Source organism: Suillus subaureus (genome assembly GCF_016647635.1).
Source record: "Suillus subaureus strain MN1 chromosome Unknown BJ212scaffold_2, whole genome shotgun sequence".
Taxonomy (NCBI): Eukaryota; Fungi; Basidiomycota; class Agaricomycetes; order Boletales; family Suillaceae; genus Suillus; species Suillus subaureus.
Window position 1 is genome coordinate 1851073 of NW_024538558.1, and position 27856 is coordinate 1878928.

General features: G+C 45.6%; 9 protein-coding genes across 9 annotated transcripts; 3 read left to right on the top strand and 6 right to left on the bottom strand.

Annotated features, from left to right (window-relative positions):
• Positions 1-57: 57 nt before the first annotated feature.
• On the top strand, positions 58-970 carry BJ212DRAFT_1295373 (uncharacterized protein; the record flags this gene model as incomplete). Its single annotated transcript, XM_041332312.1, has 4 exons — positions 58-194; positions 247-615; positions 700-890; positions 942-970. 4 exons carry the CDS (start codon positions 58-60, stop codon positions 968-970), a joined length of 726 nt encoding a protein of 241 aa, XP_041199364.1.
• Positions 971-4381: 3411 nt separating this feature from the next.
• On the bottom strand, positions 4382-4948 carry BJ212DRAFT_1475451 (uncharacterized protein; the record flags this gene model as incomplete). Its single annotated transcript, XM_041339232.1, has 2 exons — positions 4382-4852; positions 4904-4948. 2 exons carry the CDS (start codon positions 4946-4948, stop codon positions 4382-4384), a joined length of 516 nt encoding a protein of 171 aa, XP_041199365.1.
• Positions 4949-5823: 875 nt separating this feature from the next.
• On the bottom strand, positions 5824-7312 carry BJ212DRAFT_1295375 (uncharacterized protein; the record flags this gene model as incomplete). The annotated part of the gene is made up of 7 exons (XM_041332313.1): positions 5824-5913; positions 5962-6117; positions 6291-6323; positions 6441-6593; positions 6732-6902; positions 6950-7032; positions 7210-7312. 7 exons carry the CDS (start codon positions 7310-7312, stop codon positions 5824-5826), a joined length of 789 nt encoding a protein of 262 aa, XP_041199366.1.
• Positions 7313-7716: 404 nt separating this feature from the next.
• BJ212DRAFT_1295376 (uncharacterized protein) lies at positions 7717-8891 on the bottom strand (the record flags this gene model as incomplete). The annotated part of the gene is made up of 5 exons (XM_041332314.1): positions 7717-8100; positions 8133-8146; positions 8391-8411; positions 8585-8732; positions 8805-8891. The coding sequence occupies 5 exons, from the start codon at positions 8889-8891 to the stop codon at positions 7717-7719; spliced, it is 654 nt and encodes a 217-aa protein (XP_041199367.1).
• A 4133-nt stretch (positions 8892-13024) lies between these two features.
• BJ212DRAFT_1475453 (uncharacterized protein) lies at positions 13025-13909 on the bottom strand (the record flags this gene model as incomplete). The annotated part of the gene is made up of 1 exon (XM_041339233.1): positions 13025-13909. One exon carries the CDS (start codon positions 13907-13909, stop codon positions 13025-13027), a length of 885 nt encoding a protein of 294 aa, XP_041199368.1.
• Positions 13910-15297: 1388 nt separating this feature from the next.
• Positions 15298-17905, top strand: BJ212DRAFT_1295378 (uncharacterized protein; the record flags this gene model as incomplete). Its single annotated transcript, XM_041332315.1, has 16 exons — positions 15298-15396; positions 15444-15559; positions 15607-15693; positions 15881-16111; positions 16167-16185; positions 16236-16263; positions 16319-16358; positions 16415-16441; positions 16491-16560; positions 16619-16708; positions 16755-16894; positions 16955-16958; positions 17014-17241; positions 17302-17458; positions 17572-17822; positions 17846-17905. The coding sequence occupies 16 exons, from the start codon at positions 15298-15300 to the stop codon at positions 17903-17905; spliced, it is 1647 nt and encodes a 548-aa protein (XP_041199369.1).
• A 116-nt stretch (positions 17906-18021) lies between these two features.
• BJ212DRAFT_1475455 (uncharacterized protein) lies at positions 18022-18336 on the bottom strand (the record flags this gene model as incomplete). The annotated part of the gene is made up of 2 exons (XM_041339234.1): positions 18022-18126; positions 18187-18336. The coding sequence occupies 2 exons, from the start codon at positions 18334-18336 to the stop codon at positions 18022-18024; spliced, it is 255 nt and encodes an 84-aa protein (XP_041199370.1).
• Positions 18337-19395: 1059 nt separating this feature from the next.
• BJ212DRAFT_1318121 (uncharacterized protein) lies at positions 19396-23921 on the bottom strand. The gene is made up of 4 exons (XM_041334293.1): positions 23544-23921; positions 21328-23503; positions 20529-21280; positions 19396-20480 (listed from the first exon to the last, which is right to left on the bottom strand). Exons 1-4 carry the CDS (start codon positions 23806-23808, stop codon positions 19642-19644), a joined length of 4032 nt encoding a protein of 1343 aa, XP_041199371.1. The 5' UTR covers positions 23809-23921; the 3' UTR covers positions 19396-19641.
• Positions 23901-26311, top strand: BJ212DRAFT_1318125 (uncharacterized protein). Its single transcript, XM_041334294.1, has 7 exons — positions 23901-24511; positions 24560-24659; positions 24715-24866; positions 24919-25244; positions 25298-25580; positions 25635-25721; positions 25782-26311. Exons 1-7 carry the CDS (start codon positions 24094-24096, stop codon positions 25940-25942), a joined length of 1527 nt encoding a protein of 508 aa, XP_041199372.1. The 5' UTR covers positions 23901-24093; the 3' UTR covers positions 25943-26311.
• Positions 26312-27856: the final 1545 nt, after the last annotated feature.

Genomic DNA, 27856 nt, shown 5'->3' on the forward strand with positions numbered 1-27856 from the left:
AAGTATATGTACTCTACATTAACACATTTTGAGAAGCTGATAGCATTTTCAACAGCAATGACTCAGGCTGCCATGTACCTAGCCTTATCAATGGCTGAGGCTGCAGAGATTGAGCATGGTAGCAACATGTCCCTACATGATGATATATCACCATCAGTACTGATTTCATCAGGATTAGAACTTGAAGATCAACAGTTATGTTTATGTTTCTGGATTTCATTGAATCACACACTGACTCTATTATAGGCACCATCTTGACTTTGATGCCAAGATGATTGGACAACATGCTATAGATGTCCAGAAGGGCAAGATTTTACAACACATGAATGCTCTTCACCAACACATTGACACTTGGGCCTGGGTGCAGCTGTTGTATATGCCTAGTGTCTCCCGCCTGTGGTCACAAGATGATATCACCACAGAAACCAAGGTTTACAGCATCAGCCTTTTCCTGCCATCCTCTCTACCTCAGCAAGTGCTATGTGACAATCGCTTGCTTAAATACAAGTGGGATTTGCATAAAGCTCAGGCATATGACACCCTCAATGACCTCTGCACTGTGCTTAACCTGCAATGCCACCTCTACAAGTACAAGGATGCATTTATTCGAGGACAGTGAGCGAATACCTGAGCAAATGGAATTATCCATAACACTGAACATCACATTGACATGTTATCACTTAAGTATTCTACCTTTAGAGATGCACTTCTGAATCTGGCAGCAAGGCTGGGCAAGAACGATGACTGGGAGAGAAGCCTCAAGCCACTCAACAAGAAAACAGATGCAGTCCCACTCAAGCATGATGATGGCTGCACAGTAGGTCAGCAAAGTATATTATGGATCTGGAAGACTTTGGGCTCCAACAGCAACAGCCTAGGGCTACAGGACTGTAAGTAGGCTCTAACCACTGGTACATCTCGCTGACATGGCCATTTTATAGCACTATGTGTTGAATGGTGTAAGGCATGAGCATGAGCTCATCGCTGGCAAGAAGAAGTGCAGCTACTGTGGGAGGAAATGTGTCATGTCATTGCATTTCTTGACTGGTAGGCTGGCTGGTGGGAAAAGCAAGGTCCATGGTATGCTTTTAGCTCACAGCACTATCAGAGAGGGTGCACTTGCCTATGCACAATGCCAGGGCCATCTATGCTGAAAAATGGCTGTCCACTTCAAATCTGTGTGGGCAGCCAATCCTTCATGGCAAGAAGCTCCCCCTCTTACAGTCACTCTTCATTCCAGTAGTGTCCATCATGACTCAATTTGAGGGCATGGATGATGAGGACAATTATAGTCTATTATATCTTTACATGCTGTTAATAAAGGATGAGCTGCAATGAGAGAACCATAGTATTGTTTGTGGGACAGGCAGAGTGCCTACAAGAGAAAGGTGATATATCACATGAGCTTCAAAGGGAGGCTTGCATGATATATCACTTTGAAGTTCAGGTGTATCATGTGGGCAGGCTTTGAAGGTGATATATCATGTGAGCTTCGAAGGGAGGCTTGCATGATATACAGTGGCTCAAAAAAGTGTCTCAATGTTTGTGACTTTTCATGTAATTGCTGTACTATGAGCTAGGGTGTGAGAGTATGACTAAGCCATAGGGAGGTGTGGGAAAGCTCTGCTTCTAAGCTTCATGTTTGATCCCTCTAGCGTGAGAAAATTATGTCATCAAGTGAAGATATGGTTAATTTAATTTGGTGGCTCATTGAGACACTTTTTTGACTTTCAGTTTGACCAACACAATCTCTATAATTCTGGTACTTGGTGTTTCCTCCTGTTGCTCTAATTACTTCCACCACTCTTCTATGCATAATATCTATCAATTTGAGGCATTCCTCATCAACAATCTTGTCCCACTCTGCTGCAACTCTCTCCCACAGCTGAAATAGCCCCTATTGTTATTATCATCAGCTTTTCTAATCTGCATACCAGGCAGATTACTACCAAAACTGGTCTGAGCAGGGCTACTATCATTAGGATCATAAAAAAGTCATGTCAGATAAGAAAAATATCAAACTAGATTGTCCTTTCAAGCTTACACCATATAACAAAAAATCTCTTGTTCATAATATTCCAACTAGGCAGGCTGCCAATGCTACTCAAGCCACCAAATTTATTAATTACATCATCTACACTGCTCTCTCCACTCAAATAGTCAAGAATACTCCTAAGGCAGCCAATCTTAAAGCTGTAAACAGGCAGAAAAAGCCTTTCCTGTCTTCAGCCTACAGAAGGAGGAGACCAGCCTTGGCTTTAAAGCCTCAATATTGGATTGTTGAGGACTGGAATTGGGCTACCTGGTGAGATGAGACAAAAATCAATAGGATGGGGTCAGATGGCTAGGAATATATGTGATGAAAGGCAGAAGAACTACTAGAACAAAAAAAAATCAAGAACACACTAAAGTATGTAGAGTAGGAAACTTGATGGTATGGTGTTGTATGAGGTGGAATGGAGTAGGAATTCTCTATGAGGTGAGGGTGACAATGAATGCAGAGCAGCACACTTCAATTTTGGAAAAGTATCTGCTCAGAAGCATGCAAGAATCACAAATTATTAAATAAGACATTACCTTCTAACAAGACAATGTCCCTAAGCATACTTCAAGTTGACCATAAAATGGTTTGAAAACCATGGCATCAGTGTGCTATCATGGCAAGTCCAGTCCTTAGACCTCAACCCTATTGAACAGCCCTGGTAATTACTCAAGATATCACTTGCAGTCTATCAAGATCCTCAATAGGGGTTATTTCAGCTGTGGGAGAGAGTTGCAGCAGAGTGGGACAAGATTGTTGATGAGGAATGCCTCAAATTGATAGATATTATGCATAGAAGAGTGGTGGAAGTAATTAGAGCAACAGGAGGAAGCACCAAGTACTAGGATTATAGAGATTGTGTTGACCAAACTAAAAGTCAAAAAAGTGTCTCAATGAGCCACCAAATTAAATTAACCATATCTTCACTTGATGACATAATTTTCTCACGCTAGAGGGATCAAACATGAAGCTTAGAAGCAGAGCTTTCCCACACCTCCCTATGGCTTAGTCATGTGCTCACACCCTAGCTCATAATACAGCAATTACATGAAAAGTCACAAACATTGAGACACTTTTTTGAGCCACTGTATCACTTTCAAAGTTCAGGTGTATCATGTGCCAGGCAGGCTTTGACAACAGGAAGGTGATATATCACACAAGCTTTGAAGAGAGGCTTGCATGATATATCACTTTGAAGTTCAGGTGTATCATATGGGCAGGCTTTGAAGGTAATATATCATGCGAGCTTCAAAGGGAGACTTGCATGATATATCACTTGCAAAGTTCAGGTGTATCACATGCTGGCAGGCTTAAACAACAGGAAGGTGATATATCATCAAAATATTCAATTACTGCAGCTATGGGGGAGGGAATACATGATATATTATATTCTACAAGTGATGTATCCTCAAAGTAACTGATATATCAAGGCTCTGTGGCTGTGATACATCATGGCACTATGATTGATGTATCATCTTCTCACACATGATGCTATAGACCAGGATATATCACCTCCCTTCTACCATGACAGCAATACAATACATCATAATGATATTATCACCTGGACCATACCCATTCCTGCAAGGGATTGTGCAGCCTCAACAGCTCACCAAAGTGGGACTTTACATCTCCTCCCTCCTTGCACCTGGTCTCCTGCATGCAGTGCTGTAGATCTATCTAAACAAGTTAGGTCTTGCCTTCATGGATCTGGCAGATCTCTGCCCAGACCTCATGTGCACCCTCCAGCTTTTGGATGTGCAACAGGAGCCAATTAGAGATCATGCTAAACACCTGTTACTTCACCAGTGAGTTCTTCTGGTGTAACTCATCAATTTTCTTATTAAGTTCATCTACTTCAGCCTCACTGGGCTAAGTCCCATCATCCTTTGTCAGGGCATTCATTTTCAGATCAAGCTTAAACATGACTGGTTTCTTTGCTTGACCATCAGTATACTGCACCAGACCTCACACACCTATTGCTGTTAATGTTCATTCCTTATAGGTAATCCAATTTGTGCCATCCTCAGCAAGTTTTGGGACATTAAAGACTGAGGAAGTGGTGCCAGGGAGCATAGTATCCATGGACAAGACAGGGTTCATAACCTCTCAGATTACTGTAGGAATCAACTCAATTCAATGGTCACATGTCACAGTCAGTAGTGCCATTGCTAAAATTAGGTAGTTATCACACATAACATACACTTGTGTCAAAATCATTTGATGTCACAACAAAATTGAAATTTGCTTCTATAATGACCCCAGATTTGCACAGCAGTTCTAACTATGTGAGTCTGACTTGTGCTGTATCTGTATGATGTATGTCCTGACTACTTGCAAAATCTAGCTCTTGTCATCATTGTGATGATACCAGAATGAGTGTGAGTATGAAGAATTTGTTTTTTTCTTTCTTCTCTCCCATCCTAATTCTACTGCATCTGCTAGGTTCTCACAGTCATTACCCACCTCCTCATGTACCATGTCCACCACAAAGTCCATGGTTTTGGCTTCTCCTTTGGAGGTAAGTGCTCTGACTGGTTCCTTAAATCCTGTATGAATGTCACCACTCAATATGTCTGCAACAACAGATGAACAGGGCACATCAGTATCATCACCCTCTGGGAGACCATCAAGCCTGGCCTCATCATCAAGCTCCATGCCACCATCATCTTTCTCCTCTCCTTCTTGCCTGGTGAGTTCATCCCAAAACTCTGGTTCATTGTTCTTCAAATTCCTTAACTTCTCTCTTGCAGCATAACTTGTGAGACTTTGGTATGAGAGGTTAAAGTTATATGCATAGTACATCTCAAATAACTAAAACAGAGTTTTTAGTACCTCAATACAATGGTGACTCCTTTTACTTACCTTTTTCACAATGTCTGGTGTGTTAACAGTGTTGAATACAGCCATGTTACACTGCAATCATGAAGGACAAGGTGTGTCTCCTCATGGTCAAGCTGATCCAATATTTCCAGGACTACATTACTATGATATGAGCATTTCAAGGAGTATTTGAAGACTCACTGGGTCCTGACATCACATGGCTGAAACAGTCCAGTGCAACCTCCAGGTATGTAGTGCAGTCCAATAGTTGGATGGTGTATCTTCATCCATGAATGAAACTCCTCTGACCTGTGCATGGACCAGACATCAATTTGCCAGATTGTCTTCTGTATCTGTGGCAGACCTAGCTCCTGCTTCTTCTGCTTAAAGTAAGGAGAAATTATGTTGTTGACAAGGGAGTGCATAGTTACATGTGTTAACCAATAGGTTTTTGTATTCAAATGTTCAAATTGAAATCCAGCATTGATACAGTTTTTGTAGTTCAGTGCAGACTGGTTTAGGTGGGACCCTTTCAAGTAACCTTAATAGATAGCTTGCAGGGGTAGGAGTGTGCTATTATTTGAAATAGAAACCATGATGGTAAATGCATGTTTTTTGTCATTGCCAACAGTTGATATTTGCTTCACTCCAGTTTTTACCCATGTCAGTTGAAAACCTTGTGCATATGCAACCTGTGTCTGGTCAGAATTAATGTAGAGCACAGAGGGGATATCTTCCTCTTTGATGGTATATGCTAATCAAAGGAAAGAGCACTTGCACAATTACTCCCAATTTTCAGGTATCTTTTGCACAGCTCAAGTTGCCTATCTCTCTGACCAATCCAGGGTATGGTGTAACCAGTGTTGCACAAATGCATCAGAGCACTGAAATTAGGATCTGTCTTTCACTTGCTAATGAAAGACCTGTGATGCCAAATCTGACATGACAGCAATCATGATGGCTCAAATGGTCACAAGGGTAAGCATGACTCCACCTTCCCAGAGTCCTTCCAAACACTTGATGATAACTTGCTCAACAGCTGGGTAATTCATCTAAATTGTATCAGGGTGCATTTATGATAAGATAGTCAGTATACATACCAAGATCCCCTTTGTACCTCCTTTCAAGTGGCCCTGATGATTACCCAGCTCTGCCATATGAACTGCGGCATGTACCCATCTTGGCTTTCCTATATGATTGATCCAGCCCTTAACTGTTGATTGTGCAAGGCCTTTAAAAATTATCAGGTCTTTCTGCTGTAAGTATCAAACAAGATGTGACAAGCTCCACATGACTGATGAATGTGTAGCAGCATTATTGATTTGAGCCCATATAAACAGGCCATGCCAGTTATGGTAGACTGCATCCTGCTTTTCATGTATGCATTTTCATTCAGGTTGATGCTTTGCGTTCTGACACTGATGCTCACATTCTCTTGCAGCTTGATTGGGTCTTGATAATTCTGCAATAGAGGTTTGTGCTCATTTTACTGTACTGTCTTTCATGGCTGTCATATCCAGTACACATCACTGATGTCTCATTAGCCATATGCTTAGGTTGGAATTTGATAGTTGCATACCTTGAGATTCCACTTGGTCCCTCCAGGACTTTGCTCACCCCTCACAATTTTGTCCTGACACTGCTGCTGGCAATGTTTCTGCTGCTTTTTCTTATTCTCTTCTCTAACCACCATTTGCTGCCTTTGGTCTGCCATCTCCTGATACTCCTGAGCCTATTGCCATCCCTTGTCCAGTTTGGCTTCAACTGTGGTGAGTTGAACACAAAATTCTTCACATGTACAAGGCTTTAAAAACCTCATTAGGCCACATGCACATCCAGCCTTTTGGTCTTCAATAGCATCATGAATTACTAATTGGCATGACTCTTTGGTATGTGGTTTCTTTTTGAATAGAATGGCCAATGTCTCTGATTCATGCATGGTTAAGCTCAATTTGACCAGGGTGCTTGATTTCTCTAACTCTTGGTTGTTGGCAGTCAGAATAGGTAAGTCAACATCAACTTTGCTAGCCAATATGGAATTCTAAAGGAATACAAGGGCTCATAATATTTTTCAGCTAAGCTACATACCTGATTGAGGTGTGGGTCAATCACATCTACCATGACTTTGAGCTTGCCAATCCTCACTTGTGAAGCTGTGATCAAGGGGTATTCTGAGGGGAGAATATGATGTATGAGTGCATTGAATGAGAGAAGCCTGCATGAGAAGCTATCCTTCTGGTGGGTGATGATAAGTGATTTTTTCTCAAAATATTGACCAGTGTGATGGTGTGTCCATCAGTGTAGCACTGCAAGGAATCCAATCAGAGGCTTTGTGTAGATTGAATCACCATAGAAGATTGTAGAGGATTCAAAGTCAATGATGACTGTAATCCAGTGGTTTTCATTGATGTTAACCAAGAATCCAATGCAACTGCCAAGGCCTGAAGCCATTGCATCTCCTGTTTCACATGCACATACAAAATAGTGGCCTTCATATTATCCAGAGCCATGTATTTCATACACCTTCTTCAAGAAGCCATAGAAGTAAGTATTCTCAATCTCAATCTTTTGGCTTTGTGGCTGACACTGAATTCTCCTCTGCAGTAGGTCAAGCATCTGATTCTTGTGGACATCAGACAGCTAATCATTAGTAGCATATACTGCTAGCTCAACAACTGGCTCCACAACAGCAGAACCATTAAGTGTCCCAGACCAGGAAATGCAGGTGAGAGCATTATAAATCTTCATAACCAATGTTTGAGCTTCTTCACCCCTCTTATTTTTCCATAGCTGAGTCCTCCTTTCTATGTTTTGCTCAGCTCAGATCCATGGTTCAAGATATTTGTGATGAAGCATTACAACTTCACACCAATAGGTGAGAGTTGTGTCTTACTAGCATCACCAGTAAGATGTGCACACTTCAACAAAAATGCTCCATTCTCTATGGCCTCAGAACTTGGTTTTGAAAGCATGTCAAGTACTTGTGTCAAGGGGATAGGCAAGTCTTGTATGAGCTGTGCATTATCAAGGGATGGCTGATCTTTGGAGAAGAATGCTTTGATGGTAACATGTTTTGTTGTGACCATAATGGCAGGTAATTTGAAGGACAAAAATTCAAGCACAGATAGGCTTTTTTGGGGGAGAATCCAAGCAAGCATATCTTTTGGTAGCTCTAGGAGGGGGTGCATCACAATGTGTTGAGGGGCTTTACCAATGACATTCATTTCTGTTGTCCTTGACTGAGTCCAAAATGAAAATATTTTGTACCTACTATCACACTCCTGCCTAATTTGTAATTCAATGTATTGAAATATTTGGTATGTCATGTGTCATATGCCTAAGTGTCAGAATGTTGAATTGAGTTAATTCTTACATTATGAGACAAAGGTGGGAAGCAGGAGCACTAGAAAGACAAGGTATAATCTCAATTTCTGTTCAAGAACTCTTATTAACATGTGGTATACCTAGAAAGACAAGGTATACTACACTTTTCATCAGCTGGAGCTGATGTACATAATATACTACTCACATCTCAGTTTCCATTCAAGAACTGAGATGTCCAAATGCTAGTGTGGGTTACTTTATAGTGAGTGTATAAGGAATAAAAATAAACAAAATGTTGACATATATTTCAGGGTGCAGTGCAACACCAGTGCAACACTGCCCATTGGCCACATCTGGCCTTGCACTTGGACCACCACTCTTATCATCTTCCCCTCATACCTATCTTGGATCCTTCAGTCCTCTGTGTCCTCTCCTCTCTTGGATTGTTCAGATTCCAACAGTTCATGGCACTACCAACCACCATGCCTTCTTTCCTGGCTAGCCAATGGCCTGCCACTGGAACTTCAAACACTGAGCAGAGGAACAGCTACCCAAGAAACATGATATCAGCATGAGACAATGGGGTAGGAGGATCAAGGGGAATGAGGGTGATGTGAACAAGGTAAGCCAGGAAAGAAGATATGTGCAGGAAGATGAGGAATGGATGTAATGACAGGTGGGTGAGGTATTTGAGCAGCTCAGGCATGGTTGAGATGAAAGATACTATTAATATCCTTCCTTAGGTGAGCTGCACCTGCAAGTGGGTGATTCAACTCTGCTTGAATTTGCTGAGCTTGCTGAGGGATACCTAGACTTTGTACCAAGACTAGCCAGAACTCTGACATTCACAGACATCACTACTATTGTTAAGTGTTCACATCAGCAAATCACTTTGCCTCTGTGAGCTCTGTACAGCTCTGTACAGAAGGGACCAAGCTGTGGCCAGCCATTTTTTGGTGGTGGGAAAAAAAGTGTTTTACTGATGCATTTCACAGCTTTGCAGATGAGTAGTGGGACTCAAAGTAGTTTTCTAAACTCGCTAAAATTCACTAAGAAATCATTCAAGTTTAAGAAAAAGCTCTGCCTTAGATGGCCAGCATAGATTGGACTTCGAAACCATACTTGTGCATTTGGAAGAGATAATGGGAGTAACATGCATGATAAAGGACATAGAAATATTGTAACTAGTCTGTCAGCCTCCACCTGCCCAAATAACAGAATCCCAGCAAGGTATATGTACTGTGCCAGGAGGGAAACAACAAATGGATACTGGGAACTGGACAAATTGCACAAGTGCATGGGTGAACAAAGTAAGTGCCATAGGGAGAGGGGGAATGGGCTAAGTGCTAACAACACATGCTTGGAGGAATAGACCAAGTGCCAGCAGCATATTTGCTTGGGTGAGTGGGCTGAGCACTTGGGGGAATGAGCTGAGTGCTGGGGGGAATGAGTTGAACACCAGCAGCATATCTGCTCAGGTGGAGTGGGCTGAATGCTTGGGGGAATAAGCTGAGCACTGGCAGCATATTTGCTCAGGTAAGTGGGCTGAATGCTTGGGGAATGAGCCAAGTGCCAGCAGCATATCTGCTTGGGTGAGTGGGCTGAGCACTTGGAGGAATGAGCCAAGTGCTGGGAGGAATGAGTTGAACACTGGCAGCATATCTGCCTGGGTGGAGTGGGCTGGACACTGGGGGTAATGTGCCAAGCGGTGGCAGCACATCTGCTCAGGTGGTGTCATATGCCATTCCAGACTCTCAACTCTAAATCCACTTCTCCAGGTATCCAGGTCCAAGATCCAGATCTCAAATGATCTGATCTATCTTTATCTCCCTTCCAAAATCCAAACCCTATATCAGCGCCCAACCCCATTTAGACTGCCCCTGTCTCTGGACTCCAGTTAACCATGTTTCCCTTTTGATTATTGATCCATTACATACATTTCATTTCCAGTGTTCATTATTTGTGATCTGTCCTACTTACTAATAGACTTTGCATATGCTTCAGTACATAGCCTTTATGTTTGCTGACTGATTCCTGTATGATACCTACAGTATATAAACCTCCTGTAACTCTCAGAAATACTCCAGTTCAAATATCATCTTAGTTCCTGCTCATTCCTGTGTTCTCTGGACTCGAGATAAGTCTCTTGTCATATTCCAAGTCTTAGGATTGCATCCTAGACTACATTTCCAACTCTACCTTAAGGTAGTCCATCCTCTGTTAGTTTCTAGTCTGGACTTCATCTGGATTAGTCTTATCCACTTGCCCAGGTAACATCTGGATGTCTGTTGGATTTATCCCACATTTCAGATCTGGACATCCATTGTCTGCCCTAGTCAAATCCTGGAAACTCTGGATGACTGTTCTAGCCCCCAGAAATTAAGGGCACATACTCAGGAAAGGGGCACAGCATATGAGCTGAGGCCAAGCCCTTGTGATCCGACCCCCTTGAGCAGGTGACCTTAACAGGTGGAGGGACTAGCCTCCCCATGTGGATCAGAGGGGGCTATGAGGAATGAAAGGTAAAGATGTTTGTGATAGTATTGGTGCTATTGTTGAGGTGGTGAGAGGTTCTGGCATTTGTAGTGGTATTAGAAGTGAAAGGTATTGACATTTGTGGTAGTATTGGTGTTATTGTTAGGGATGTCAGTCTTCAGGGAGGCAATAGATGAAGATGTGTTGGATCCTGTTGGCAGTGCCCAGGGAAGGGGTTATACACTGCATAGGTATCTCCCAGGGGCATGGTTGCTCACTGTCATCCACAACAAGCATCACCAGTGAGACTTAGCATGCTGACCATGGCAAAAATTAAAACTCAGATTAAAACTCTGCTTATCAGTCACACATCAATCAGGGGGATGATAAGGGCACACATCTCTCAATCTCAAGCTGTTATCATGCCTTGCACATCCTGCCACCAAGATCTCCTTCATGCAGTTGATAAAGCTGCACTGTCATTAGCCCAACTCCAATATCAGCAGGTATTGGAAGCTCAGGAGTCCAGCTCCAATTCCAGCTCTAATTCCAACTCCAATTCCAACTCTGATTCCAACTCTGATTCAAGCATGGACATCACCTCTTCACCCACTCTTTCCTCCAACTCCTCCAGGTGAATTTTCTGATGAGATCACTGCACATTACAATCAGCTCTGTCATCAAATTGCAGCCCTCTGTGATGAGGTTACAAGGGCATGTGTATTTCACAAGCCTGATGAGCCTCCCCCACAAGCCCCCCAGCTGCACATGCTTGTTCATCATGAAAAACACCACCCTTATTTATTTTGGCAGAAGCTACATGTTGACCCTATCATTTTTGATGATATCCTTGATCAGATCTCTGATCATCATATCTTTTCCAACCAATCCAATAATCCTCAGCTTCCCGTCTCCATCCAACTTGCTATCTTTCTCAATTGTGCTGGCCACTATGACAATGCAATTTCTCTTGAGGATGTTGCCCAATGGGCAGGTATAAGTGTTGGGTCAGTTGTGAATTGCACTAATCGTGTAATGATCACACTGCTTGACCAGCATGACAATTTTGTTGGTTTCCCACATCTTGATTCAGAGGATGCCAATCTTGCTCAGCAATATGCAGAGTCCAAACCTTGTCCTGAGTGGCGCAATGGCATTTTAGCTGTTGATGGCACAACAGTTGACCTTTATGCCAAACCTGCCCATTTTGGTGAGACATTTTATGATAGGAAATCTAATTATTCTCTTGGCTGTCAGGTATTTTTCCCCCTCCCTTTATTGTTAACAATTAAATATTTTTAGGCAGTTATTATGCCTCATAACCTTGTCATTGTTGATTATGCTCCTGGTCATCCTGGAAGTGTCCATGATGCCTATGCTTTCTGATCAACTCATCTCTATCAACAGCATAAAGCCCTTCTGCCAGATGATCATTGGATTTGGGCTGACAGTGCATACCCACTTGAGAAGTGGTGCATAGTCCCTTTCAAGAAGCCCCACAATGGTAGGTTGACTAAGGACCAGAAGACATTTAATTATCATCTTTCCATGGTGTGCTCATATTTTTCCTATTTTTCTGATAATTTGGTTACTGATTTTTATTTTTATTTAGGTTCATGTACATGTTGAGCATGCATTTGCTGCTGTTAAGGGGCAGTTTCAGTCCCTTCAAGAGCTTTGCCTCAATATTCACATAGAAAGAGAGCTTCAGATTGCTGTCCATTGGATTATGTGCTGCATCATCTTGCACAACATGATCATTTGATTTGAAGCTCACTATCATGAGCAGGATCCAAAGTTCCATCATTCTCATAGGTGGGCTGAATGGGAGGCCAGAGAATTTGCAGCTAGAGAGACTGAAGACCCTGATGGAGATGAAGTTGTGGGTGACAGGTCATATGAGGGTACTCCAGGCAAGCTTCTCATTTGAGGATGATGGATCAACTGTTTGACAGTCCTTACTCAAGAGCTGAACATAGGGAGGGGTAACTTGAAAGAACCAGGATCACATTGGCAACCAGAAGACACATGTACTACTACACTACAACAGATTCAAGAAATGTACATACAAAATGACATGTCAAAGATTTTTTAAAAAAAAACAGCAACAGCAACACACAATCAGGATGATGGTGATGAAGACAAGGGACTAGGAACATCTCCACCTGCAGCACGCATCATCATAGTCTTGTATTGTATCTTGAGGTGCCAAGTCTCAGTCTCCTTCTCCTGCAAGGCGGCTGTGGCCTGAAGACAGAGGATCTCCTTGTCCTTAGCCTCCTGCTCGTGTTGGTGCATGGTGGCCATGGAGATGATTTCATGTGAATGGAACTCACAGCACCATTGGTATTCCTTCTTCTGGGATTAGTAGTTCATCTTCAGGGCATAGTGCTCATTCCTCAATTCCCGGCGCTCAGACATGTCACTGTGCATGCTCTTAATCTCATCATTGAGCATGCTGATCTGACCCTCCATGTCCACCACTGAAGTCCTCTTCTTCTTCAAGCTCACAGAGCTCTGTGGCTTTGCAGAAAGAGACATTTGTGATGCCGTTGGCAAAATCCAATAATCAGATGAAATATAGGCCAATGAAGATGTTGTGGATGATGGGGAGGAGTGGCTGCACAATATTCCCAATGACAGAGGAAGTTTGAGTGGTGCATGGCTGCCAGGCGAGGCAGAACCAAATGCCTCACAGCTGTGGTACATAGGCGTCTGTGCCTTGCATGGGAGAATGAACGAATTTGTGCTGGCACAAGGTGGAGATGGAGAAGCTGCATACTGTCGCTTATGGCCCACTACCTTGGGGGGACTGTCAAGGCTGATGACACAACACCAGGAGGAGTTAACCTCCAGCCCATCATCATCATCATCACCACACATCTCAAAATCCCTATCCAAGGTATCCAATGCATTTCCTAGAGGAGTGCCAAAAGGGCCATCATTATTGTAATCATCATCAGCATGAGGGTCATCCTCCATATCACCATCAGGATTGTCAATTGGACCACCCCTAGCACCAGGCTGGGGAAGATTGGGAGGATACTGCAAAGGGGGGAGGGTACTGCAATGGAGGGGGGGGAGGATACTGCAAAGGAGGGGGGGAAGATACTGCAAAGGAAGAAGGGGAGGATACTGTGAAAAAGAGGGGGGAATGGGCTGAGCACTTGTGGGAATGGGGTGGACCTCAGGATGAGCAGCATGTTGGTGAGACAAGGGACCAGCCGCCCTGCATGAATTAACAAGCATGTAGAATTCTGCTGTGTGGTCAATTCCTGGTTGGGAGGTGTAGACTTTGGCACCACATGTTGGATTGGAGAATAACAAGGGGTGGAGTAGGTCATACCACAGAAAGTCCTGTGGCACTTGTTCTGGAAATAAAATAAGTTAAATAAAATAGAACAGTGAAAAAAAACACTCGCTGTGTAAATTAATAGCCCCATTTTCATCAAGTGGGGTGATGCCAGCACCAGTCCTATTGAATTTGTTGAGCTGCTCCTTGAACAATTTCTTAAGACTTTTAAAAATTGAATTAGTAGCTACAGATGTGAATGATAGAGATCACTTATGAAGCAACATGATTGCCCACTGCTACATCAAATTTTTTCAGATCTTCAGCATATGCAGCTGAATATTCACTATCCATCGTGAAGATGAGTTTTGCCATGAATTGATAAACTTCCCCTTTCTCCTTGCCAGAAGGACGGTCCTCATTGCTGGAACTTGAAGCAGCAGATTTTTTACCCTCATAGAATAGTATGCGGATGTCCGCAGGGTTAGTGGTGAGATGTTGCACTAGAGTATCTGTGCAATGAAGGTCTTGGAGTCTCGTCCAGTGAACAATTATCTTTGTAGTAGTCCTAGGAGCCTGGGGATTAGCTCCATGTCCTCAACCTTTCCCTCTTCTGGAGGATGTGGATGGTTGGGGAAGCTCCATTGCCTTTAGGTGAGGTCGAGCATTGACTTGTAACCTTGCAGAACAGCGTACACATTGACAAGCAGGAGGCATTGGAGTTTAAGCTCCGATTTGCAATGCCAGCCAACTCCATCGTTTGGCTGTGCTAGAGACCACTACTACTAGTTTAGCCGGCCCTTTACCAAGCATTTTAGCGAGTTTAGAAAACTACTTTGATTCCCACTAGTGTTTAACGGACGGAGTTGGAAATTGCTTACGGACAGCAGCTCCTCAGCACATAAGATTTGGGCATATCTGAAATTCTAGATGCTGCGGACAGTCACCCAGTGTCTCAAAATGGGGGTACATTAGCTGGAGCTTCCGCCTGGTGAATGCCGCATCAAAAATATGACCTTTATTGGTCAGTCGCCTAATCAGACCTAAAAATGGCATAACTTTGCGTAGTTAATCCAGTGTGTGATTGATATCGATGATCACGGTGGAAACGCAAGCAACACTATACATAATCCGAATAACCTACTAGTGTCTTATCGGCGTTTGGACTGTTTCAGCGCTCTCAGGCCCTTCTTCAAGTTCTGACACGGGTTTGGGTGAATACAAGAATCAAGGACCTTGAAATCAGGAATCCTGACAAACACGTGGACAGCAGTTCTATGCACGCCGGCGCACTCGGTGAGTTCTGCGGTTGAACGAGCCATCGAGGAAGCTAGTAACACTAGACATGGGTACAGATTTCCAACCAACCCGGGAGAGCACACCCCCTCCGAATGTGAGCTACCAGCAATCGGTGCTCGGTCTTGCCCCCAATGTACATCCTCTTGTAAGCTGCAATACCTCAACAATATTCGTCGTCTCTTTACTCGCTAGAAATCCCATAAGAACCCCTTCCCCTTCATTCTTCGCGCCGCAGCCGTATACCCGGACAAACTTGCCATTGCTCATCCTGACGTGAAACATCCTGCGTTCTATACCTATGCCGTTTGGTGAGGCCCTTGGGCTTCGTCGAGAACTAGTCTGACAGCGGCAATAGGGCTCAGCGCATTCAGAATATGGCATATGCTCTTATACAAGCAGGCATCCGCCCAGGTGACCGCGTTGCAGTTATAACGCCCAACTGGTGAGTTCTGCTGTATCACGCGCTTGACGCATCTCACATAGGAGCACGATAGTCCCTTGATTGCAGGTATAACCTCCATTTTATCACTCCTGGCAATAATGAAACACCCCGGGTAGATGCTCACTTTGGCATTCTTGCTGCTCGCGCTATCGTCACACCTGTAAACACTCGTCTCACACCCCCTGAGGTCTCATACATTCTGGAACATAGTGGATCCAAACTTATCCTCATTGATCGCGACTTCACGCATCTCATTGAGAATATTAATATTCCTACGGTTGTTTGTCATGACACAGGCAGAGCTAGGCGACCCATATGAAAGCTTCCTTAGTGCCGGCAGAGTATTCAGTGCAGAAAAGGGGTGGGCTGGCTTGGACGTTGAGCCGGACGAGAATGCCGGTGCAGTTTTATGCTACACGTGAGTCACAACTCTGTTATGTGGTTTGGCCAAGATGTAAACACATTTTTACAAGGTCGGGAACTACAGGTCGTGTAAGATTCGCCTATGTCTGCAGGTAAAAGTAGTTGCTCATTTTGCATAGCCAAAGGGCGTCCTCACCACGCTACGTGGTATGCTCTATCCACTTACTACACGTTTATTTGGTTGATGCTATTGTCCAACTAGGCTCTTACTTGGCAGCAATAGGGAATGTTGTTGAGGGACAGTGCGTGCCTCTGTCTTGCTGTATCCTTCTGACAAGCTCACCAGTGGGATTTACAGGATAAGTCGTGAGTCGACGTACTTGTGGTAAGTTTTATGTGGTTACATGAACAGTCGAGAATACAACGAACTGCAGGATTCTTCCAATGTTCCATGCAGCTGGTTGGACATACCCATGGGCAAATGTCTTCGCATGCGCGACACAGGTGAGCAGAACACGATGTTATGTTTATAACCACGAACCATCTTATCTTCTTATTCCAGATAACTATGCGCTCTGTTGATTACCCACTTATCTGGAAGCACTTCCTGGATTCCGGGGTAACTCACTATTGTGGTGCACCCACTGTCCAGGTTTGTGCGCCGCACAGGGACAGGGATTAGTCTGATGTGTCGATAGATTGGAATTGTGAACGACCCCGCTGCTAGACCTCTTCCTCGTACTATATCCGCAGTTATTGCAGGGGCCGCACCCACTGCTCACCTCATCAGCCAACTCGAGCAAAAGGGAATCAAGCCTGTACATGTATACGGTTTGACGTAAGTCCAGCATAGTGCTTAACTTGTGCCCAAGCTGATTCGTTCTTCCATCATCGCCAGTGAGGTGGGTGCTTCGGCATTGTTTAGGGAAGTGGCAAGTCTGAACATACTCCTTAAAGACGTATGGACCCTTTACGCGTTGTTATGACCAACCTCACTGGAAGACGCTTACTTTGGAACAACGTGCGAAGCTGATGGCTCGACAAGGTCAAAGCTTCGCCACCGCACAAGATGCACGCGTAGTATATCCTCCACAAGACGAAAACGACGAAGAACTCCGTGACGTTCCGAAAGACGGACGCACGGTGGGTGAGGTTCTCATGCGCGGAAACATCGTCATGAAGGAGGTGCGTTTTTCAGCAGTTGTACCAAAGTTCTCGAATTCATTCTAGGCGTTTGTTGCATAGTATTTCCGCGACCCAGAAGCCACGCGTAAGGCTTTTCAGGGGCGCCACTTTCACTCAGGTGATCTAGCCGTCTGGCATCCCGATGGTGTCATTCAGGTCGTTGACCGAAGCAAAGACCTGATTATCTCTGGAGGCGAGGTGAATAATTATCCTTGCGGTGATTCAATACGCTAACCTGAAGACCGCAGAATGCATCAAGCTTGGCCATAGAACTAGGTATCTTTGCATTCGAATGGCTACCAAGTTGTAGACCCTGACCGAACTACGCAGAGCTTTCGAGTCACCCGCATGTTTTAGAGGTATCTGTCGTCGCCCGCTCGCACCCCAAATGGGGTGAGCGTCCCATGGCATTCGTCGTTCTTCGCCCGGAGCACGCCGCCAAGTGGAAAGACAATCATGGCGGCTTCGCTACTGAGCTGATCCGCCACGCTCGAACACTTTTACCCGGCTTTGCGTGCCCAGAATGGGTGCAAATGGTGGACGAATTACCCGTCAGTCAGATGCATAACATCCACATCTCGGTGGGCGCTTACAAGTCTTACAGAAAACATCCACGGGGAAGATCCTCAAGACCAACCTTCGCAAAGTCGTGGCTAAACTGTGATCTTAATGACCTAATACTGATGTGAGGATCGTTGGTATGTACCGGTACATACTTATGCTCGATTTGTCAAATAAAGGGTGTGAGTGATAAAACAATAGCTGAGTGGGAAATATTATCTAGGCGTCGCAGTATCCGGAATACAACAGTATTGCGTTCGTATAGGCATACCTTGTCTCCCTGACGCCCAAGAAAGAGCACCTCTTAAGGTCGGGCAATAACGTCTGCCCGGATCGAGATCGGAAACGTCAGTTGGTTTGTGGTTCGGTAAAATAGAAACATACCCTGTGAGCCATGTGTTCGGCATCTTCTTTATCAAGGCCAATAGCGATTTCATTGTCTCCCCGAACCCATACAATGATATAGATGCCTGGAGTCGCTGATTTGCGTTCGATGCTCAATGATGAATTCACGTGAAGCATCGCATAGATCATGTCGTGATTATAAGGAAGTGCTGTGATGGATTGTCCAACGGAGAACTTTGATCAAACAATCCTAGGATGCTTCATGGATGGCGCTTGGTGTATTGACAAGAAGAGTGTTCATCGACATTGTAAGTCAACCTGACCCAATTAGTATATTTTGACTGAAACGGAAAGAAGATTGATTTAACATACCTGGGCTTGGACACCAGCCCGTTTCAGTACTTCTTCCGTGACTTCGTATTCCCGTGCATCAGTACCATGGAATTCCTCGAGATCTGGTAAGCATGGGCATTGAATAATTGTAAAGTGCTACACACCATTCTGCAGCCTTTCTCTACAGTCTTTTTAGTTATTTCTTTCAAAACAATTCGCGCATATTCGAACATCGATCAGAACAAATTAATTCTTTACTTCTCATGGAATATACTTCAGGTAAGACGATGATAATGAATGGACTGTTGGAAGTTATCATCATGCGAGTCATCATACAAAGGATTCGAGATCTCCGGCGATAGCCGCAGAGGTGTGCAACTCGACTGGTTTCAGATTGTCCTGTCGAGCCTCTTGGATAGGGGTTGGCAATGTCTTCAAGCCTGTTGCGCACTTAGTCTTGCCCAGTTGTGAAACTGGTGTGAGTGATTTCAGACTGATTTTGGACTTTTGATCATTTTCTGTAGAATGAGTCACTCCAGGTGTAGAGCCAGTGCTTACCAAGGCTACAGTAGACATGACAGTAAGATGGAGCTGGAGGTTTGAGGTCACGTTAACTCCGAGTCATATTTAGGGTTAGCTATCCGAGTTAGGGGTAGTGGGTTAGTAGTAGTTAGCTCCACAGCTCGAGTTAGCCTTCAGTTTTAGCTCTGATCGGACTAATGGGCTTTCATTGATATTTGGGAGCCTTGGCGGAACACTCGTTACCTTCGTATCGTCCACCCAGGTGACCGCGTTGCAGTTATAACGCCCAACTGAGCACGCCCCCAAAGTGGGAAGACAATCATGTTGGCTTCCCTACTGAGCTGATCCGTCACACTCGAATACCTTTGCCCGGCTTTGCGTGCCCAGAATAGGCGGAAATAGTGGAAGAATTATCCGTCAGTCGTATGCATAACATCCACCGGGAAGATCTCAAGATTAACCTCGCAGAGTCGCTGCTAGACTGTGATCTTAATAACCTAATACTGATATATTGTGAGGATCGTTAATATGTATCGGTACATACTTATGCTCGATTTGCCAAATAAAGGGTATGAGTGAGTGATAAAACAACAGCTGAGTGGGAAATGTTATCTAGTAGGCATGATAGGTTCAAAATGATCACGACAAATCGGGACTCAGTCGCAGTATCCGGAATGCACCAGTATTGCGTTCGCATAGGTATACCTCGTCTCCCTGACGCCCAAGAAAGAGCACTTCGTCTGTGCTCTCGGTGTCCCCATCTCCCGTACCATTGAACTCTGCTCTCGCGGGAGATTTCCCAGTGGTGTGGCTTGGTTTCCTCCCAAGATAGCCTGACCCTTTGGTCTTTGACGACAAGGCTGTAGCACTTGATGTAGAGGAACCGATAGGAGTGCCTATCTTCCAAACGAATGGTCCACGTCTATTGATATTCGATGGCGGCGGCGCGAATTGGGGTAACAAGGTACGCGACTCATCTGCGGGTTTGAGCAACGCGTCACCGAAATCCATTGCTTCCACGCCCCCTTGGCGCATAGCCACAAGGACAGAACGATCTTTGACGTCAAAAGCCTCGATACGCTTGACGTCTCCCATGCGGGGAATCATCTTCGACTCGTTATCGTTGTCCGTGCTCCAGACAAAGCGGCCTTTGAGGACAGCCCGACCACGAGCATCCACTATGGACGTGCTGTGGCCGCCACGCGAAGAGAAGAACAATGCAGGCGGGCCAAAGTGTCGAGGCTGGACGAGAAGAGATATTGGGGCTAAGAGAGGTTTGGCAGCATCCAACGCAGGAGGAGCGTGCTGGGCTGCCGACGGCGGAGTTGCTGACCGGAACGGATGGGAAGGATCAACGCATTGCTGTCTCAAATCCTTGAGCAACATGAACACTTTCTCCTCCTCTTTGCGAACGGGTAGATCTGGGGGAAGCAATCCATCCTTATACCACGCTTGCATAAGGCTTGCTTTCCAGGGCCCTGATCCTGATTAAGAACGTATTTCAAAAAAGTGACGTTTCGACATACCGTGCACGACTCCTTTCGGATCGCGGTAAAACCATCTGGAAGGCGGTGCTGGTGCTGGCATGGGTAGGCCAGGAGGTGAAAATTGGATGGACGCTAGGTCAACATTGGCATTACCCTGAGCATCGGGTTCATGTTCGGCACGGTAGTCAAGGAACTCGGGATATGTCGGTGGAATGATGTAGTCATCAGCGATAGTAGCCAAAGGCAACTTTGGCGCATAGGACAACTGTTGGAAGGTGGTATATGGTCCAAGAGGAGCGGAAGCTAGTGCTACAAGCTCTTCAGCATGTGCAAGTGCAGATCCAGGGGCACCACCAGTTGGTGTCTGCGAATGAGATACTGGCGCATCTGGGAGATTAGTATTGGAATTGTTCCTAGACGGATCGCCGGATGGTAATGAAAGTCGATTGCTGATACTGATGTTGGTATCTTCGTCATCCTGTGCAGGTGGGTCTGTGTCAAAGACATCTGGCTGACCCGAGCGTATTTCTCGAACTCTTCGCCGAGCTGCACGTCGCTCGGCTCGACCAATTCGGACTTCGCGAACTCTTACTGTGGCAGGTTCCAACCCAAAGACGTTCTGAGAAAAGACAAGAAAAACTTCTACAAGGTCATCACCCTGCAGTTGGAGCTCCAGAGAACGCGGTGAATCGGGAAGAATGAAGGTGCGAGAAAGACCCAAGGCAGTTCGATACGTCCCTGCAAAAAGCTCAACCTTTTCGCCATTATCTCCGCAGAGAATAGCGAGAAAGCTGCACAAGGTCTCAATAAATATCCGTGTGAGACTCTGGGTACTCACCTCTTTTTTGGCGTTTCCACGGCCTTGATGATAAGGGAGCCTTTCGTACCCGGTAGCTTCACGTAGTCCAGTTTTGGAGGAGGTAGAGGTGTTGTAGGAGTCTGTGATCCGTTCTTCCTTTCAGGCTCTGTGAATACCAGCGTTGGAGGTCGCTCGGCAGACCTCCTGGAACTGAATGCATTGCTTATACTGCGAGGAAGAAGGCGAAAGTGATTTGTCAGATGTGGAGGAGGAATGGGTAAAGGTGGTTGACTGGCAGCAGGAGAGACGCTATGTCCCCCTGACGTCGAAGGGCGAGGAGTAAGTTGAGGAGGTTCTAAGGGACGTGAACGTATGGAAGCTGAACGTGTCAAAGTCAGGGGTCTTTCGCCAGCCTCGGGTATGGGTATCGTCGAAGATGTTGGAGATGTGGGGGATCCCAGCGGAGTATCGTACATAACAGGGACATTAGGGTGGGGGGTGTTGGGCGAACCACTGGAGTTGAATATGCCGGCCAGTACTGACCATCTCCTTCGCCTTTCAGGACGACTCGCGATGCTCGGGCGGCCCAATGAAGAGCGACCGTCCTGCAATGAAGGACTGAACGGCGCGTCATCATCTGTACCCGACTGAGTTGCCCCAATCATAATCGGGGCTTGTGGTCTCGTTGTCCCTGCTGGTGGGAGGTCAGGGACTCTGCTCTCTAAAAGAGCCTGAGCAAGCGTTATACGGTCGATTGTACCAGTCGCGCCGTCGTCGTCGTCATCATCTATATCGATGTCTGGAACAGAATGTCTTTGAGATGGCCCATCGGCAGAAGCCGGCGTTGGAGGTGTTGTACGAATATTGGGTGGCGAACTCTGCAATGCTTGACGAATGGTCTGCAGGGTTGGAGATGGTTCTGGCGGTTGAGCTGGCATCGTGTTCGGTTGCGCCAGAGTCAGATCTAAGTTCGCGGGACGATTTCTTCGACTATATGTAGCTGAACTGCGCACAGGAAGTGACGTAGAACCACCTTCCACGGTATCGCTAGTTCGGGGTGGGGGAATAGCGCTAGTGCGTTCATCCAAAGCTTGACTCCCGCTTGCACCTGCGGTTAGCATGTCGATGGCCTCGTCGTCACTCGCCTCAAACCAATTTACAGTCTTGGCCATCGGGTCTTCCTGCTCCGTACAGGAACCTATATGGGGTAGGGGTGGAACAGGGGGAACAATTACGCGAGAAAGGGATGAACGACGGGACCTTGAAAGGTTTATTGAAATGGTGGATGCCTGCGTCTGCAAACGGGGTCGATTGGTTTCGGTTACTACAGAATAAGGTGGGGGTTGTTCGACTGGCTGGCGGGGCGTTACAGGTTGGAGTGTGGGTGGCCTGGGCAATTTCTGCGTTACAGCTGTGGAGAATGACGACTTCCTAGGAACCTTTTCCGTCTTGGGGACCTGGCCCGAGCGTGTTAACGACCTGAATTTCGTCTCGGTTGAATCTACACTGGAGTTGCCAGATCCCACCCTCTTTGACTCCTCCCTCCGGGATCGTTCACGTTCTCGCCGAGTCTCCACCTCCATACGCCACTCTACGGCTTTTTTGACTTCTTCCAGAGCATAAACACGAACACCATCTCGCCTGCCTGCTATGGCTACTAATACACCGCGATGTTCCATGACCACCACGCTCTTAAAGCTGACCCTACGCACCAGTGCGTAAGGATGAGCAGCTGGAGGAGATATGAGAGGAAGGACATCAAGTCCTTGGGCATGGCAGAGGAGAAGGTAGTGGGGTGCCATAAAAGTTCCGCTAGTAGGAGGAGTGGTAAAGTGTGATGGGGATAGATCTTCTGTGACAACTGATAGGGAGAGACCAAGTTCTTTCAGAGTTGGAGGGGCGAGTGGAGGTGGAGGCGTAAGAGGTCTAGCAGGTGTAGGGGATGGAGATCTGGATCTAGAATCGGACTGAACCGGGTCGGTTGGCTGCGGCCCATCATCTCGAGCAGACGTTCGGGAAGAAGATGGGGTAATTGTATCCCTCCGATGTATTAAATTCGACCAAAAGCCAGAGAGGCGATTGGAGGGACGTGCCTGATAGAAAGTCATTCGATTCAAAGAACAGGGATGGAAGCGATTATTGTAACTCACATCCATGACAGACCTGCGATTGTTTCGGATTGAAGTAGATCTATCAATCAGCCTACTATTTGGTTCTGACAACGGATTTGTGGACATAGCAGTGGGTGTTTGAACTGAGGAAGGGGGTATGACGGGCAATGCTGTGGACGCTTGCATCATCAGAGGACTGTTGAGTATTCGTTGGAAGATAGGCTGTGTCTGTCGCAGGTTGAATGACCGGTGTAATACTAGTACTAGTAGTATCGACAACTTTTATGGCGGTGACCGTCAGATCCTGAGGACTTGGATCCGAGTGCACGATATCATCCTGCCCATTGTCGGGAATGACCACTGGAACATCGCTGCATTGGTCTACAAGACTATGAGCTTCGTCCATCATGAAGGAAAAAGCGACAGAGCGCGATTCCCTTTCTGCCAGCAAGGTGAGACTATAAGTAAAAGAACAGAGAGAGCCCGTTTACCCGTGACTAGTTAGTACCTTGACAAATGGCCGAGACTGATTTATCCCACGCCACGTCAGTGTGAATGACCCAAAGTACCAGGTATTTTTACTTTGGACCTGGTCATCCGACGGACAGCGGACGTCCTAGTTCGTTATTGCTCATCCCTAACCACGTTCGTCGTCGCAGAGAGTAACATTCAAATCTGTTCAGTGATCTGCGCCATGCTTCGTCTGCACAATTCTATTCGTCCAGCATTTCGCTCTCGTAGATGGGCTCATAATATCCCTTCGTTTTCTCACCTAAACACTGTCAACGAAGAGGATCTCGCACACTTCTCCAGTATCCTTGCACCCACGTCTATACTATCAACTCTGCCATCAATCTCCACCCCCGCAGATGATATTGCACCCTACAATGTTGACTGGATGGGAAAATACCATGGTCAAGCCAACTCCGTACTTCGACCCCGCACAACACAGCAAGTCAGCGAAATTGTCAAGTACTGTGCTCAGCGTAAAATTGGAATCGTTCCCCAAGGCGGTAATACTGGCCTAGTTGGTGGTGGTATCTCACTACAGAAAGAAATTGTCCTCAGCTTGGGTGCAATGAACAATGTTCGGTCTTTTGACCCTGTCTCCGGTACTTAGCATGTGCCTTATTACAATGTAACCCTATATTCCATTTCAGGTATTCTCGTCGCCGATGCTGGGTGCATTCTCCAATCCCTGAGTGAACATATTGCCCCTCACAATCACATCATGCCCCTTGATCTCGGTGCAAAGGGAAGGTGTGTAGAGTTCCACTACATATCTAGCAAATTAATTTAACGGACCCTTTTCAAGTTGTCAAATCGGTGGTAATATCTCCACCAATGCAGGTGGCCTCCGACTCCTACGTTACGGTTCCCTGCATGGCACCGTCCTCGGATTGGAAGTAGTTCTACCAGATGGTACAATCCTGGACCAGCTATCAACCCTGCGAAAGGATAACACTGGTAATTTTAAAGTTCCACCCAGGATTTAAGCTCTCCGCCTGACTTTTGATAGGTTACGACCTCAAGCAGCTTTTTATTGGCGGAGAGGGTACACTCGGTATCGTTACCGGGGTCTCCATCCTCACACCACCTGCACCTCAGGCCACCAATAACATATTTTTGGCATTACCACACTTCGACAATGTTTTACCACTGTTCCAAATTGTGAAACGGCAACTTGGAGAAATCATGTCTGCTTTCGAGTACATTGACCGCACCGCTTACGACATGGGTTTGCAGCACGGCCTTGGCCCTTTGCTCAGTGCAGATGAGGCTGGGGGTTCGCAATGTTTTGTACTCGTCGAAACCAGCGGTGGGAACCAGGATCACGATTTAGAGGTGCTGTCATTTTCCGTGTGGTCAGCGTGTGAACTAATCCTTGGATAATCCAGAAACTCAACAATCTTCTGGAAAGCTTGTTGACCGCTGATGAACCGCTGATTAACACCGGTGTTCTTTCCCAGTCACCCACTCAATTCAACTCGATATGGGCTCTGCGTGAAGGCTTGACTGAGTGTGTTCAGAAAGAAGGAAAACCATACAAATACGATGTTTCTGTCCCCCTTGCAGACTTCCAAAAAGTCGTCGATGCTGTTCGGGAACGCATGATTTCGAAAGGGCTTTATGGAGACCACGCGATTTCCAAGGTCATGGGATACGGCCACGTCGGTGACGGTATTATCATCTCTCCAACCCTACCTGAAGGCCAGACCACTTATTCCTTCGTAGGAAATTTGCATCTCAATGTGATCGCCAAGCATGGATACCGCCCGGAGCTTGAGGCAGCTCTGGAGCCTTTCATTTATGAAATTGTCGGTGCGTATTACTTCTCCCAGCAATTCATTGGCGCGGTTGTTGACGAGCATCTGAATTCAGCTGATCGCAAGGGCTCCGTGTCCGCAGAGCATGGCATTGGATCGATGAAGAGGGATGCGCTGCATTACTCTAAGAGCGATGTTAGCATTGACTGGATGAGGAAAATCAAGCAGGTTTTTGATCCTTTGAATATCATGAACCCCGGCAAAGTCATTCCATAGAGCTGAGTTTATATCACGGCGATGTGATGCGTTGATGTGATTTCAAGTTTCATCGCTGAACACATCACCTGCCACGGGCTTCCCGACGAACATGATCAGTAGTACAAGTACGAGCAGTTCTCCTTACGCATTTACAATGGATCTTTCAAGCAAGTTATCCTTTCTGCATTCTCAATTACGATATTCCATTAATTCCGGAAACGTTATGACATCGGACCGTTCCGACACAATTAGTCAGACTGTATCTCACCCCTGGAGATCAAAGAAGCAGATCCTCGGAGGTGGTGTGACGTGGGGAACTCGAACTGACGATTTGATAGGCTATTAATGTTATTGGCGGCCGTAAAACATGTCTCATGTCACCCCCTGCTGCCAAACCTAAATGTATCACGGGAGGCGATAAGGTTCAGTAGGAATCCTGTTTCAACTATTTTTGCGATCGAATTGACCCTTATACTGTGATGCAGCTATAGGGTAATACAACCAACGTCCTGCTCTCCACATCTACTAGCTGGTGATGCCCCTCCGTTGAAAACGTTTTATTGCGTGTGCAGTGAATGTGGGTCTACACATAACATTCTTTTTCATGGCGGTCATACGTGTGTAGCTGTCAATCAGCACTGCCAGGATGGTATCCTCAAACATTGCCCCTTAAGTTAACACTGAACACTAATTTAAAATTATGGGGTATCAGATCTTCAGAACCGCACTACAAGGTAAAATAGTACACAACACATCAGGTCCTCATGTTCTCGCTTCCTCAAAGCGAGGTGACCACCGTCTAAAATAAGCAGGAGGGATTTATATAAGATCATAACGGCGCGCCCCCGACTCGCTTATTCCTAACATGTTCTGTGTCTCTCAAATTAAACGCAATCTAGTCTTTTTATTTCATTTTGCTTTAGCAGATGACTGCTAATCCTATGTGATTCTGCTGATAAATTCTGTCACCAGCTAGTCCTAGACAAGTGGTAAGCGTGACAGGACAGAAATCTGTTGCAGGTTCAAAACCTGCTCAACAATCCTTTTCATTTTACCAGACCTTGAACATTTCATGGATAAATCCTTCATGCATCATGGCCCATCTGAAGTAGTCGTAGCCAGCTGGCAAATTCGAAACCTGCTGACAAATGATTTCCCCCCTTATCACACATTCATCCATCATGGACTTGAGCGAGGTTCATAGGAAGCGTCCATGGCCTTGGTAAGTGATTACGAAAACAGAATCAAAATCTGTGTATCTTGGACGACGCAAGTTCGAAACCTGCCGTCGACAAGGTTTTTTTATATCGGAACATACCTTGACATTCACTCATGGATGGTTTTGTCAGAGATCCATCTTATAACTGGTCTTGGCGAAGTAGAACAGAATCAAAATCTGTTTCTCTGAGACGGACTACGCGGGTTCAAAACCTGCTGAACGACAGTTTTTTTGTCCTATCGGAGCACACCTTGACATTGACTCAGATTAGGATGGTTTTCTCGGAGTTCCATCTGACTGGTCTTCAAAGCCAAGTGGATACCACAACAGAGTCAAAATCTGTTTCTCTTGCAGTTGGTTCGAAACCTGCTGACAACATTTTTACGGTGTGTAGATCCTCGGAGGTCCATCTTAACTAGGCCCAATCATTGCGCCGAAACCCCCTTTTTATGTGATAAGTAGTCTATCCATGAAAATCAATTCACCTTCATGTCTCATGAGGGTTGTGTCAGAAACATCTAGATATGTCCCTGAGATGCGTACGCGCTAACCTATATTCTCGACAGACTGACCAAAACTGTCGGGATTCACCACAAAACGAACAGTATTAATGTGGCCGGAGGCCAGAAGAATGCACGCAAGCTAAGGACAGAGTGAGTCTGACAGTCAGGAAAATAGACACTCCTTCGGTCATTGGCTCTTTCAATGCGACT